This window comes from Salvia miltiorrhiza, chromosome 7, assembly GCF_028751815.1.
Source record: "Salvia miltiorrhiza cultivar Shanhuang (shh) chromosome 7, IMPLAD_Smil_shh, whole genome shotgun sequence".
Taxonomy (NCBI): domain Eukaryota; kingdom Viridiplantae; phylum Streptophyta; class Magnoliopsida; order Lamiales; family Lamiaceae; genus Salvia; species Salvia miltiorrhiza.
The window spans coordinates 57,535,654-57,551,685 of NC_080393.1; the positions used below are offsets into that span (position 1 = coordinate 57,535,654).

Genomic DNA, 16,032 nt, shown 5'->3' on the forward strand with positions numbered 1-16,032 from the left:
TCCGCACTGTCATGAAGTTCCCGAGTAGGTGCGATGCAGTCCTTGTATTGTTTACTTCCGATTTTTCGAGCATATATATACATCTATCTTGCCCCCAAAATATAGATTATTAATTATATCAATAACTCACTATTTAAATAAACACAAAAATCTGGTGTGAAACTGGTTTTATAGAAAAACCGGGTTGTACCCTGCCCACATTGGTGACCCTGACCCAGAACCATTTATATTATAAAAAAAATCCTCCCTCTTCTTAACTTCTTATTTATTATTTTATTTCTTTCAAAAGTTGTGAAATTCGATTAATTATAAAATATTTAATATGCATATTAAATTAAAGATCACGATAAGAGTTTTAATTTAATATATTTTATGTAAATATTTGATTTAAAATGTACAAATTAAATTTATTTTAATATTAAAATTTTCTAAATTTCTCTCTCCTTTGTCATCTTTTTGAAAAAAAATGTATTTTTAATTCTTTTCTATTAGTAATTTTTTTTTGCCTTTCATAATAGTATCAAATTTTATAATTGTAATTTCTTATTATTTTTAATTTTTAAATATTCAATTCAAATATATTTAGTTCAAATTAATTTTTATATAAATATAAAAGATGCAAAATATTTTTCCGTGCATTGGGCGAGATGCAAATGCTAGTCATAATATAAATAAGAGACTATTTCTTTATAAAGACTTTTGGTCTTGGTCAGCAACGTCAATTGCTAGATTTAAATTGGTAACTTAGTGCAACAACACCTGATGAGACTCTTGGATTAATTTAGGGACTTACGCAAAATCTAAAATTGCACAACATGAAAAATAAATTCAGTCAAATGAAAAAGTTCGGTCACTTACAAGGCCTAAATTTGATGGTACGCTTGTGAGATGTCTTAGGTTCAATTCCCTATGCGTGCGGATAGCTTTCTCATTTTGTGTGGTGGTGATTTTGCCTGTGTGCAATTATTTTTTCATCTTTATGTGGTGTAGAGGTTTCGCCTGCGTGCTAGTTACTTATTTGATTTATATTAGATACATCTTGTAATTTAGGAAAAAATAAATATGAAACCATTTAATTCCATAGTTTTTTTAGGACTTGGTCAGAAACGACGATGGGATTAAAGGATCAAAAGTCTAGTCAATAGGTCAATATTTGGTCAAATTGGTAGTCTGTTGATTTTCTTCTTTTCTACAAACTAATATTATACCCGTACATACACGGTATGAATATTTTCTTTAAGTTTTTCATTAATAGAAAATAATTCATAAGGTTATTGTTGATACATAGAGTGCTATCTAGAGAAAAACTATAATAAATAATAATATACACTAATTCATAAGGTATACACCACTTGTCACCCTAACATTACATTTTAAAAAAACACCTAGTCGATCCTTAACAATTTTCTATAAAGTGCTTAAAGCTACTAACATAGTAGTATAATATTTTGCGAGAGCAAATTAAACAAATTAGATCATTTTTTTTCTTTTCTTTTTTTAAATATTTATTTTCAAACACTTCAAAACATACTTAATTTATAAGGTTCAATATCTTATAAAATGTTGTTAAATTTTATTGTGACCCTAAAATGAAGAATGAGAAGCAGAATGCAGTCTGTCTGGGCCGACCCAAGACTTTGATGGTTGGGCTAAAAGTAAAGTTCCCAAACAAACTTGGACACCAATATATTTTTTTTAGCCCATAACTGAAATTATAAGCTGCAAAATAAATGAAATATATTCTTTCAAAAATAAGAAAATTGATAATATACTATTCAAAAGATAACTTCTAATTTGAAATCAATTTCAAAATTACGTGCATGGTAATTTTTTTTTATCTTTTTAATTGTTTGTTTTATTTATTTATAAAATTATGAAATTTGACTAAACATGATAAGAAAAAATTTAAATATGATAATATTATATCTATATTTATATATATTTCTTTCTGCTAGTTTATCAAAATATCTTAATCTTTCAATTATAATATTTCATCGATGCAAGGACTGCTTCGCATCATAAACTAATTCAATCATCGATGCTGGTGAAAGTCAACATCAAACACCAGCAATAAGTTTGATTAGCAGCAAACATGTAATTAATTGAATTAATGGCAGTGGTTATATTTTAAGAGCGGCGTGCTTATTCAGACAACTGCAGCACATTTAAATATTCCATGTTGACTTAACCTCTACAATTATAAGCAAGCCACGTTAGGTGCACATATAAAAAAGTTTGAATCCAACAACTGCAGCTTATTTTATTGATTTCAATAATGTTGCACATGACTTGTTCATCTGTATCTGCTATAAAAAGTTTCAAATCTCAATTGTTGAATCATAATACCTCATTAGCTAATTGCCTTCTTTCACCTCTCAAATATTAGTATCAGATATTTTCATTCACACTTCCCATAAATATATACATTATTCAAAGTGTTAATCATGGCGGCTTATGGAGCTCTGGTTTCTCTTATGCATATCATAGATCGCCTTGAAAAACATCCTTCCCCTCCAATTTCTATCGACAAACAGCAAGTTGAATCTCTCACTCAAAATGTTACCTTCTTGCAGGATTTTCTTGATGCTTATATTTCCCCAGTTGTGGATGGCCATGAAGCGGATCCATTGGAGCGTCGCATTGCTGATGCAGTTTATGCAGCTGAGGATGTCATCGAATCCCAAATTGTGCTTCAAATTCATAACCGATCCACAATTCGTGGGAAGATGTCCAGTTTTATCAAATTGTTTCGAGCTCGGTGCAAATGCGCAACTATTGATAGAAATGAATTCTATCACGATCTGCAACAAGTGATAGAAGAAATGAATTCGATCTCAACCGCAGCTGATCAACTGCAGAGAAAGGTTTCCTCAACACATGCTGCCTCCTCTTCCACTGTTATCAAGAAGGATGTCTTGGAGATTGTTGCCGCAGCTCAACTGCCGAGAAAGGTCTCCTCAACTCATGCTGCCTCCTCTTCCTATGTGAAGGAAAGCATGATGGTGGGCTTCAAGGAGGTGTTACTTGAAGTGCTGGATAAGCTCACCGGAGGCCAACGCAGTCGCCAAATCATCCCAATCATGGGGATGGGCGGCATTGGTAAGACCACTCTTGCCCGACATCTATTTGAGCATGCGCTTGTTAAAGAGCATTTTGATATTTGTGCTTGGACTACAATTTCTCAAACTTATAATGTCAGAGAAACACTTAGAGAAGTTCTTTTCCAAGCAAGTGGGGATTCGGGTAGTGATCTGAATGAGGTTGAATTGGGAGAAAAATTGTATAAGTATTTATACGATAGGAGGTATCTCATAATTATGGATGATATGTGGAGTATAGAGGTGTGGGACAAGATCAGGTCTTCCTTTCCTGATTGCAATGATGGGAGTCGAATCATTGTAACAACTAGGCTGTCAAACTTGACTTCGCAGTTGAGAGAGTCTTATGGCGTTGGTATGAAATTTCTAGATGAGGCTAGTAGTTGGGATTTGTTCACCAACATTGTGTTTGGGGGAGAAAGTTTCCCTCATGAGTTGGAGAACATTGGAAAGAATATTGTAGCAAATTGTAAAGGGCTTCCTTTATCAATTGCTACAATTGGAGGTCTTTTGGCAAAATCTGAGCGTGCAAGAGAATATTGGGTGCGTATAGAGCAAAATTTAAATTCAATTGTGATTACGAATAATGATGAATTTTGCTTGAAAATATTGCGATTGAGCTATACCTATCTGCCCAACTATTTGAAGCCATGTTTTTTGTATATGGGTGTTTTTGAGGAAGATCGTAGAATTCGTGTCTCAATGCTGAAGAAGCTATGGGTTTCTGAAGGATTTTTGAAACCCGTGAGTGGAAAATGTTTGGAAACAATAGCAAAAGAGTACTTGAAGGAGTTGGTAGATAGAAATCTGATTTTAGTTGATGAGTTGGGGGAGTTTAGTGGAAATATAAAGTTTTGTAAGATTCATGATTTGTTGAGAGACTTATGCTTGAAAGAAGTTGAAAAAGAGAGGTTTTATGATATCATAGAAAAGTCTCCTTCAGTAATAGACAATGAACGCCGTCGGGTTGTTTTTCAAAATGTTGGAAGAGGGGTAATAAGTGAAGTCTCGAGATCTTTGTCACATGTTCGTTCTATAATATGTGATGGGAATAGCTTTGTAAGGCCTCACAATTTCAGATTGTTGAGAACATTCAGAGCACATGATACTGATAGTTATCTATTTGGAGGTAGCAGTGTTCATTTCCTAGGCGATGTTTTGCAATTGGTGAACTCACGGCACCTTGCTGTTACAGTTAATAGGAAGTCCAAATTCCCGTCTTCAATCAATTTGCTTTGGAATCTATATACGTTAATAGTTCAGCTGTTTACATTCCCGTCTTCAATCATTGCACCGATTGAGATTTGGAAATTGCATCAACTTAGGCATCTCGAGTTTGTGGGAGGGGCATTGATTCTCCCAGATCCTCCGAGTGAGATGGTTATGATGGAGAATCTACAAACGCTGAGAGGAGCAAAGAATTTGTATTTGAATGAGGATGTGGTTAAAAGAATCCCCAATGTGAAGAAACTGCATCTAATTTACGATGCCAAAGAAATGGAGGGTTGTCTCATCAAGAGTTTGAGTGAATTGAAACAAATGGAGAGAGCAAACTGTTTGAGCTATCTTGAGTGTCTGAGTAAATTGGAAAAATTGTACTGCCACTTCTCTTTTGATTGTGGATATGAAGAGTATTTGCAGAGGATTAGTTTTCCACACTCCCTCAAGAAGTTGACGTTATATCTCGATTTTGATCTGGAATTGGACGAGATATTGGAAAAGATAGGGTGGTTGCCCCTTCTTCACAAGTTAGTATTACATCGTGGTACCTTCAAAACAGGCAAGTGGGACACTATTGAGGGCCAATTCCAGAGCCTCAAGCTACTAGAATTGAACTTCTGTCAAGGTCTAAAAAGTTGGACGATGGCAGAGAGCTCCCACTTTCGAGTTCTGCAGGAGCTTCGTCTTCGAAGTTTCGATGAATTGGAGGAGATCCCTTCCGAAGTTGGTGAGATACCAACGCTGAAATCAATTTATTTGGAAGATTGCAGTGAATCAGCGGTAGAGTCAGCTAAAAAGATAGTACAAGAACAAGAGGATTTCCAAGGAGACCAACTAGACCTTCATGTTCGAGCTGTGGTTCCAAAACGACACGAAAGACTGCAGAGCTTAGCAAGTCCCAACTTTGAAGTTACAGTGAGAGGTTAATTATTAGAATCATCCAAGATTGTTAGTTACAAGTTCAGACCTTTTGTTTCGTAAGCTTATAACACTTTGAGCTTTAATTTTGTTGCTTCAATTCATTACTGTAAGCTATCTCCACGTACAAGTCTTTCTTTATTACTGTGTGTATAGTATAATAAAGAAAGTTACTAGTATTTAATAACCTTATTTTTTGCTTCTGTAGGAACGACCTTAATTTGTTTAACAAATAATACCAAAACTATATTATTGTTATTGTTATAGAAAATAAAATTTGTGGTTCTAGACTTTCCCGCTAAAATAAATACCTAATTTTTTTTTATATTTTCCTAAAAAAAGTTGCCCAAATTAAAAGTTAGTATTTCCCTTTGGCAGTATTTTTTAAGGCGCGAAGAGAGTGTTTATTTTGAAGGATTAGTCTTGATAAATATAAATAGTAAGAGTAATCCCTTGTTTAGTTTGATGGATTGAAATTTTGGAATATCTCAAAGTCCTTAATTATTTTTATCATTTAAGCTAGTTTTATTTAATTCTTATCCATTGTAAATGTGGGATTAGAAAAATCCTACTCATAAGAATAAAATTATTCAATTATATATATATCCTATATATACTATCAATCATGCAGTAAATGCCCCTAAGCCTCGTCGTATTCCATAGGCGATTTCCAACTCTTTCTTTTTAAGTCACTTATGCATGCAATTCCTTTTATTTACCTTCATTTTTTGTTTTATTTTTTCATTTACATTTTTGATGATGATAGGTTTAAAATTTAATAGATATGTAAAATTAATTATGGAGTTTTAAATTTTTATTATAATATATACCTTGAAAATATAAAATAGATTGCATGTGTACATATAATAGATTGCATGTGTACATATAAAAAAATATATATATGTACATCGTTTCTAATAACACTACATATCGAATTGCATAATGAAAATACTCAATTGTGGTTTTATTTTAAAGTTTACACAATTTAAATCAGGATGCGGTTCGGGTCGGAATACGGGTCAGGGTCTGGATGCAGCCCGCTTGCACTTAAGTTTTTGTGAACTGAAATTATAAGCTGCAAAATAAATGAAATATATACTTTCGAAAATAAGAAAATCTATAATCTATACTATATTAAAAAGGGAGTTCTCAATTCCAAATTGATTTCAATGGCAATTTTGAAAATATGTTATAATATAAAGGTTATACAAATTGTAAAAAAAATGTATATTTTTTGGTTATCAGTTCGGTTTCGGGTACATTTTTAGAAAAATTTTGGGTATCGGTTAACCCAATAACCGAAACGGGTTAACCGAAATAACCGAAAATTATTTAATAAATTATTTAATATTATATTATATATATTTTAATTATTAATTCACTAATTAATTTATTTATTTTTTTAAAATCGGTTTTTAGCTAAAATAAAATTATGATATATTTAAGCTATAAAAATGAGCTTTAGTCTAATGGATAAGTTGCTTTGTGTATTTTTTAGAGACTAAGATTCAAATCCTCTATCTAGCAAATTATTTAAATTTTAATTTTTTAAATGGGTATTTCGGATACCCAAATAACCGAATCGGGTAACCGAAGTGGTTATTGGGTAACCGAACACCTAAAACGGTTCGGGAACGGTTAGTGAAATATGGCAATTTCGGGTTCGGGTAACCGAAAATTCGGGTACGGATAACCGAAACCGAACCGATCGACAGCCCTAAGATATAGCATGACTATGTTTTGTTGGAAGATTGACTTGATTCTTTGTTTAATTTCATTTATTAATAAATATCATATTCCAAATCAATTTGTTAAACCAATTTGTCATTTTTAGATTATTAATTAAACTTTTATTTTGATATTCATGGTTTAGTATTATATGCTTAGAATGAGATTGTCTTAAATTATTTGATTTATAATCTATAAATTTAATTAAAACTTTACAATATTCATTAAATTTAATACTATATTCATTGAGTTGATACAATACTACTTCAAATCAAATAATAATATTTAAACTAATATAAAAAAGTATTGCCAAATTAAATAATCTAATTCATAATGATGATATTAGACATTTTTACATAAATAAACTTTTAAAAAAATATAAATATATCATGGCCCGGCCCGTGCACCGCACAGGAGAACGTACTAGTATATTAAAAATGTAACTTCAATTCCAATTTGAAATCAGTTTCAAAATTAAGTGGTAATTTTGTAATTATAATAAAATTGAAGATTTATTTGCAAAACTATACATTTTATTTTTTATTTCCTTTTTCTTTATCTTTGTATTTGTTTGTTTTATTTAGGAATTTATACTTGCCCACACTAAATCATAAGTAATTTGGTGATTGAGTCTTTAAAATTTCTTATGAATGGATCTTCGAATTTCTCTTAGAGTTTGGATTCATAGTGAATGGATCTTTGTTTGAAACTTTATTGTTTTAGTTTTCGTGAAATTCATAGTGAATGGGCATTTGGAATTTCTACATAATAATGTGGAATAGCTCATCATCTTGATTTGTGTGGAATAGCTCATAGTGAATGGGTATTTTTTCAGCTACGGAATTAGTGTTTTTAGCTACGGGAAATAGCTGCCAATCAATGGGTTCTGGTTCCTACATATTTGTACATATTAAGTCCTACAACCAGGAAATAGCTACAATGTATCGCCAATATTTCTGATTCTTTGTCACTGATATGAATAATAGGGTGTAGGGAAACTTGCACCCATTTAGGTAAAGATCCATATCACTATCAAAATAGGTTAGTTTGTAATATTATTTGGACAAAAATCACAGGACCATCAAGTAATTTATTGGAAAAAGTCGAAACAAAGCGAAAACTAAAAGTATCAATGAAACACCAAAATATCAAAATTTCTTCTCATGACTTTTACTCAATAGCAATATATATCCACCAAAAGTAAGACAACAATATTTCTGTAAACACCATTACTGCCAAATCCTTTATAGACAAACCTGGTCTAGCTCTAAACATGTTGAGATACTGCATTGATATCCACTTTGATGTAGCTAGTTTATTGTTCATTGATCTAGGACACACATGTTCTCCCGTAAGAGTCTTAATCATAAATACATACTGCCATAACATCTCTACTTACAAGGAGGATTGCATTTAGCTTCCATTCGAGTCTTACATACCCTACTAAAATAAAGAGGTCGTCCATTCTCTATTGCAACTGTAGTCAATGCCTCTTTAGCCTAATAGCCATATATCCTCAAATCTCATACCAAGTGTGATGTGTAATCTCTTGTGGACATATTTTTTAATCATGAACTACCCTATTTCTCCTTGGTTTTACATTAGCATATTCATCTTCAGTTGAAGATGAATAAACTTCTGCATTAGATTCATTATAATCAGATATAGCCCCATCGCCATCTCTATGGAACTCATGCACAACTACATCAACATCAATATTCTCAAACGAGACTCCAACAAATCTATCAAACACATCTCTTGGAACACTATTAATGTTTTTCAAATTCTTCCTAGCATCTACATATTCATCATGCATCTTCAAGTTCCAAGTCATTATCACTTAAAGAGTCATCTGTTTCACATTCAAATGGGATATAATCTATGTCGTCTTCTGAGTTTTCATCTGTATCCTCTTCCCTACCCCTAGTTTCCACATCCAGCTTACCTTCATCATATATAGTTCATTGTTGTCAAATAGCTCAAGTCTGGACAACCATGTATAGGATTACTGGATTCGTCTATAGATTTAGCATCTCCAACATTCATAACACAATCCACATATATAGATAGAATCCTACACTTAAGACTCAAACGTGTAAGCATCTGCATTACATCATTGTAATCTTTTAAGATATAATAAACATCAAATCCTGGGAGTTTAAAGAATAAATTATCCCAATACACGTGGCCCAACTTTTGTACTTTATTTTCGAGGTCAAGATACCCAAATTTATCTTCATCAAAACCATGTCTTCCAACGAAACTTCCTCCCAAATAAATTGTATGTTATTCCATCCAAGAAATACATCCCCCATGGTATATATATACGGAAAATGTTTCACTGCAATATAAATTAAATTAGTTGCATTTAGTTAAATAATTTAACCACAATCAACAATCCTAAGTAAACCCTTTACTGTGCTGTGATATACCCCTTAAATCGTTACAAAATGTGAAAAGACACACTAAAGAGACAAAATATACATTAAGAAAAACAAAGAGGACCTACCCGTCGGCCATACTCTAACCAAAACCATCCAAACACTGACATAATAAGAATACTCACGGTATATTCCTTCGAGCAAGAAAAGAAAAAAAGTTTGCAGTTAAAATGTTAGATTACTCCCTCCTAAAAAAAAGAATAAGAATTGTCACTATTAAATACTCCCTCCGTCCACCAATCAACTACCAATTTGCCTCTAAAATTTTGTCCACCAATTAACTACCTACTCTGCTTTTTGGACATATATACTCTCCCTTACTTTTTAAATTACTACACTTTACCAATTAGACTCATCACATTCTACCATTACTTGTCTACTTAATCCAATTTTGATGTTAATTAAATGGAGTAGGATATTTTAAATTTCCAGTTTATTTATTTTCTGAAAATTTTATTTCCAATTTATTTATTTTCAGAATTTTCAGTACATTTATTTTCTAAAAAAATTATTTTCCCGTTTTCAGTTTATTTATTTATTTATTTTCTGAAAATTTTAATTGCAGTTTATTTATTTTCTGAATTTTCAGTTTATTTATTTTCGAATTTTCAGTTTATTTATTTTCTGAATTTTCTGTTTATTTATTTATTTATTTATTTCCAGTTTATTTATTTTCCAGTTTATTTATTTTTCAATTTTCAGTTTATTTATTTTCTGAAAATTTTAATTCCATTTTATTTATTCATTTATTTATTTCCAGTTTATTTATTTTCAGAATTTTCAGTTTATTTATTTCGAATTTTCAGTTTATTTATTTATTTCCAGTTTATTTATTTTTCAGTTTTCAGTTTATTTATTTATTTATTTTCTGAAAATTTTAATTCCAGTTTATTTATTCATGGGTTACGTACCAAATACCCCCCAACGTTGGCATCCTTATCGCGTACAGCCCCCCATAGTCAGGGTAAGCACTGTTTACTACCTTAACGTGGCAAAATCGTAGCAATTTTCCCCCTGCGTTTTAACACCGTTAAGTCACCGTTAAAAAAATTGTTTTTTTTTTAATTTTTTTAATTAAGATGGTCTCTCTCCCCCCCTCCCCCCATCGAGCATCCTTTCCCGGCGAGAAAACATCGCCCCTCCGCCGTGGTACACGGTCGGCATCTCCCCTCCCCAATGAACCTCCCCACCGCGAACTCAGCAAATCTCTCTCACCCGAGCTCCGCCACCACGACTTCCCTCCTTGCAAGAACCCTTCGGCCGACCATCCATCTGTCTCTCCCTCATTGTTCCCTCGCCAGCGACGTACACCGCCTCTGTCTCCCTTGGCCTTTCTCACAAATTGACTCCTTCCCCTGCTCTGGACAGAACGACGGCACAGCCGGCGCCGCCGCCGAGCTTTGGTGGCCTGCTCACAAATTGACGGTGACTTAATTAAAATTAGGGTTCTATCAGATTTCTCATTATTAGGGTTCTTATTCAGATCGACGAGAGTCCTAATTCCACCACCACCGCCTCCACGTCTCGCGCCTCCAGCAGTAGAAGCACCAACATCAGTTTTAGCGGCGGAGCAGAGGCGATACGGGCAGGACGCAGGCGGCGGCGACAGGGATCGCGAGCGGGAAGGAGACGACGACAATGACTCGGAAGGTGTTCGCTAATATTTTCACCACGCCGCAAGTATACGGGTAGTTGTAATATATGGAAGCAAGGTCGTATCCCACAAGGATTAGTAGTTCAATCTAGTGATTATCCTAATTCATTATGCTAGAGCTATTTAGACTAAACAAGGAGGTGAGTGGTTTGATTAACTAACAAATTCAAAGACAAAATAAGAACAATCAAACAAAGTGGATTAATTAAGTGATGAAGGTGGTTTAGGGATTAGGCATCGATGGATTAGCAATGGACTTCAAATTAGCTCAATATTAGTCTTGATATTCCTATTTATCTAGAGTGATCTCCCCACTAGTTCTAGCCCCCTCCCGGACGACTAAAACGGTAGATTACGGGTCATAGTTGCCGTCCCCGGTCAACTTCTAACCTATAACTCCCAAAAGCACAAAGGATCGGTAAACTCTCACCCAACTCTCAACCTCCCGGTTTATTGAGTCAATATGTTTCAAGCTCCTAATCTATTGTGATTATCCTCTCCCGATTCAAATCACAAATTAGAAATGCAGAGAAAGTGGCCAACAATCCATACAAGAATTAAAGCTAGGGCTTGAAAAGATAATAACAAGGAAATAATCAAGACATATATTAAGCATAATAATCAATCCATCACATAATCAACTAGCCTAATCCCCAAACCAATGGGGGATTTTATCCAAACATGTTCACAAACAACAAACCAAAATCAAAGAAATACATAAATGAAAGAGAGAGTAAGAAGTGACAAATCCTATTAATGAGCTTTCTTCAATCTTCTCTCCTCTTCAATGCCTTCAATCTTGGTAAAAAGATGTGGTAATGGAGGCTAGGGTTTGGTGTGAATGAATTGGGGAAGATGGAAAAATGGGTGTGTTGAATGGTGGGGATGATGAATAATGTGAGGAAAAGGGGAAAAATGGGGGTTAAGGGCTGAAAAACGCGATTGGGGCCCACCTGGGGATGCTCCGCTCTTTTCCCGCGGTCACGGCCCGCGTCCGCGGCCTTCAAACGTGGGGGAGAGTCAGGGGACCCGCGGTCCCGCCCCGCGGCCGCGGGTGGTGACCGCGGGTGTCTCCTGGAGTCGGGGGCAGCTGACCCGCGGTCCCACCCCCGCGGCCGCGGGTGGTGACCGCGGGGTACTGGGCGTATTGCGCAGTCCGCTCGTTTTGCTCCGTTCTCCCTCGTCCGGACTCGGATTTGGTCTCCGTTTGCGCTCACGGATTCCTCTCGAGACGTACTTCAATCTCATATCTTCAAAATCCTCCAATTAATCATTGAGGTTTCCTGAAATTGCTCCAAAACTACACCAAGATATCAAATCTTTATAAAACTAAATATTCGGGCACAAACAAGCATTCACAAGCAAAACATGAAGGGAAATGACAACAAAACATGTGGAATTGAGGTACGAAAACCATGTTTGTCAGAAGGCGAATAGTGAGCATTCGACTGCGCTGCCGGGGAGGCCGGACCGGTTGCGGCGGGCTCCACGGGGTTAGCGTCGTCTAGGAAGGTGGAGACCGCGGCGTCCCCATCGAAATTGTGTGACTCCAGGAAAAATAGGGCTTCAGATTTGGAAGGACAAGTGGTGATCTCACAGAAGGTGTTAATTAAGGCAATATGAGGTTGGCCGTCGAGGGTGGCGTCTCCGGCGAATTCCGATGACTGATTCGCCATTGCTGGAGTGTTTTCTCTTGGCCGACCATCCATTTTTTTCTTGTTCAGAGAGAGAGAGAGAGAGAGAGTTTCCATCTTAATTAAAATAATTTTTTTTTTTAACGGTGACTTAACGGTGTTAAAACGCAGGGGGGAAATTGCTACGATTTTGCCACGTTGAGGTAGTAAATAGCGCTTACCCTGACTATTGGGGGCTGTACGCGATAAGGACGCCAACGTTGGGGGGGTATTTGGTACTTTACCCTTTATACATTTATTTTCCAGTTTATTTATTTTCTGAATTTTCAGTTTATTTATTTTCAAATTTTCAGTTTATTTATTTATTTCCAGTTTATTTATTTTTCAGTTTTCAGTTTATTTATTTATTTATCTTCTGAAAATTTTTATTCTAGTTTATTTATTCATATATTTATTTCCAGTTTATTTATTTATTTTATTTATTTTCGAATTTTCAGTTTATTTATTTATTTATTTATTTATTTCCAGTTTATTTATTTTCGAATTTTAAGTTTATTTATTTATTTCCAGTTTATTTATTTTCTGAATTTTTAGTTTATTTATTTATTTTCAAACTTTCAGTTTATTTATTTATTTAATTCCATTTTATTTATTTTCTGAATTTTCACTTTATTTATTTATTTATTTATTTTCGAATTTTCACTTTATTTATTTATTTATTTTCTGAATTTTCAGTTTAGTTATTTATTTTCAAAATTTAATTTTATTTATTTTCGAAAAAAAATAATTTTCCAGAGTTTAATTAATTAATTTATTTATTTTTGAATTTTCAATTTATTTATTTATTTATTTCCAGTTTTTTAATTTTCTAAAAAATTAATTTTCCAGATTTTAATTTATTTATTTAATTCCAGTTTATTTATGAATTTTAAGCTTATTTATTTATTTATTTTCGAATTTTCTGTTTATTTATTTATTTTCGAACTTTTAGTTTATTTATTTTCTAAAAAAATTATTTTTTGAATTTTCAGTTTATTTAATTAACGAGTAAAAAAAGAAAGAAAGAAATAGCTTATAAAAGAAAGAACACTTTAATAAGTCAAGTCATTAAAATAATGTCAAATAGCTAATGAAAGATTAGTAAAAGCAATCAATATATATTAACACTACCCTTTTAGTCTTTTACACCACCTTTTTCAGTTTTCTTAGTTTCCGTGCCTACCATCAAATGAGTAGTTAAATGGTGGACGGAGGGAGTATTTTTATAAAAAAATAAAATATCATCAACTTTACATAAGCAATAGTTATCTTCTGAAAATTTTAATTCTAGTTTATTTATTCATTTATTTATTTTTATTTATTTTCCAATTTTAAGTTTATTTATTTATTTATTTATTTCCAGTTTATTTATTTTCAAATTTTAAGTTTATTTATTTATTTATTTATTTCTAGTTTATTTATTTTCTGAATTTTCAGTTTATTTATTTATTTTTGAATTTTCTGTTTATTTATTTATTTAATTCAATTTTATTTATTTTCTGAATTTTCAGTTTATTTATTTATTTCCAGTTTATTTATTTTCTAAATTTTCAGTTTATTTATTTATTTTCGAACTTTAAGTTTATTTATTTTCTAAAAAAAATAATTTTCCAGATTTTAATTAATTTACTTATTTATTTTCGAATTTTCAGTTTATTTATTTATTTTCTAAAAAAAAATAATTTTCCAGATTTTAATTTATTTATTTAATTCCAGTTTATTTATTTTCTGAATTTTCAGTTTATTTATTTTCGAATTTTCAGTTTATTTATTTATTTATTTATTTATTTTCTGAATTTTCAGTTTATTTATTTATTTTTGAACTTTAAGTTTATTTATTTTCTAAAAAAATTATTTTCTGAATTTTCAGTTTATTTATTTATTTATTTTCGAATTTTCAGTTTATTTATTTTCCAGTTTTCAGTTTATTTAATTAAAGAGTAAAAAAAGAAAGAAAGAAATAGCTTATAAAAAAAAGAACACTTTAATAAGTCAAGGCATTAAAATAAGAGCAAATATATAAAACTGGCCACTTTCATATTGTAAAGATAAAAAATGTCCACTAAGATAAAAATGATAAAAACTATCCACTTTGTAGTTGAAAAGACAGAAATACCCTCTCTTAAATACATGTACTCTCTCATTCTCTCTCTCATTCTCTTCTCTCTCCCTCCACGCATCTTTCTCCTCTCTCATTCTCTTCTCTCTCTTTCTCCACGCATCACCGTCGCCGACCTCCGCCGCATCTTCCCCATGTGCCCGGAGCTCCTCACCTCCTCCTCCACCGCCGTCCGTGCCACCACCTTCCTCCTCCGTGAGGCCCGCACGCCGCCGACCTCCTCTACGTCGTCCATCGCCTGCGGCGTGGAGTGGTAGATCTAGGGTTCCAGACTATCTTCATCTCCATCGCCGCCGCCGTCTATCTCCACCGCCTTCATCTCCGCCGCCGCCTTAATCCTTAGGTTGCTGGTTCAAATCCGGTAGTGGTTGTGGGGGGATGTTGCAGATCTAGGGTTCTAGACTTCCAGGCGTGGTAGATCTAGGGTTCCAGGCGGCTTGGGGCTTGAAATCCGAAGCGTCGCCGCCTCGGCCTCGTCGCCTCCACCATCTCCTGCTTCGCCCCCTGCCGCGAAGCGCCGCCGCCCCCGACCTTGTCGCCTCTGCCATCTTCTGCTTCACCCCCTGCCGCGAAGCGCCGCCGCCCAGGCCTCGTCGTCTCTGCCCCGGTCTCGTCGCCTCCGCCATCTCCGACGTCAGGTAGGGGCGGCGCTCCTTCGGCTTCTTCTTCTCCTCCTCCTCTTTCACAGTACAGAACGGAGGCGGTGTTGCTGAGGACAGTGTTTGGCGTCTGGCAGAGGCCGCCGTGAAGTGGTCTCGGCGGCGAGAGGAAAGGCGCAGTGCAGCGCGCTCAGAGGCGGCGCGTTTTCCCAGTAAAAAAAAATCCTAATTCCATATCTGAGTAATTTTGGGGATTTTTGTTTTACTTCCTTGAAAAAAAGTTTAGATCTGATACGTCTGTGAATGATTTTCGTTCTAAGATCTGTTGAGATTGTTGATTCCGAGATTGAATGTTGAGATTGTTGATTCAAAGGAATTGTTGTATTTTAATTGTAGATTGAATTGATTCGAATAATATTTTGTTGTATTTTGATTGTTGATTGAGCTGTATAATTATTTTTTTAATGTTCTTAAATTCACAACCAAATTTATGAATTCACAGAAGCTTAATGTTTTTGAATTCACGACCACATCTATGAATTCACAACTTAATATTCTTGAATTCACAACCAGATCTATTA

At 33.8% G+C, this 16,032-nt stretch overlaps 1 protein-coding gene across 1 annotated transcript; it reads left to right on the forward strand.

The window, feature by feature from the left end:
• Positions 1–2,444: 2,444 nt before the first annotated feature.
• On the forward strand, positions 2,445–5,246 carry LOC130994486 (putative late blight resistance protein homolog R1A-10). Its single transcript, XM_057919528.1, has one exon. The coding sequence runs from the start codon at positions 2,445–2,447 to the stop codon at positions 5,244–5,246; it is 2,802 nt and encodes a 933-aa protein (XP_057775511.1).
• The last annotated feature ends 10,786 nt before the right edge of the window (positions 5,247–16,032 follow it).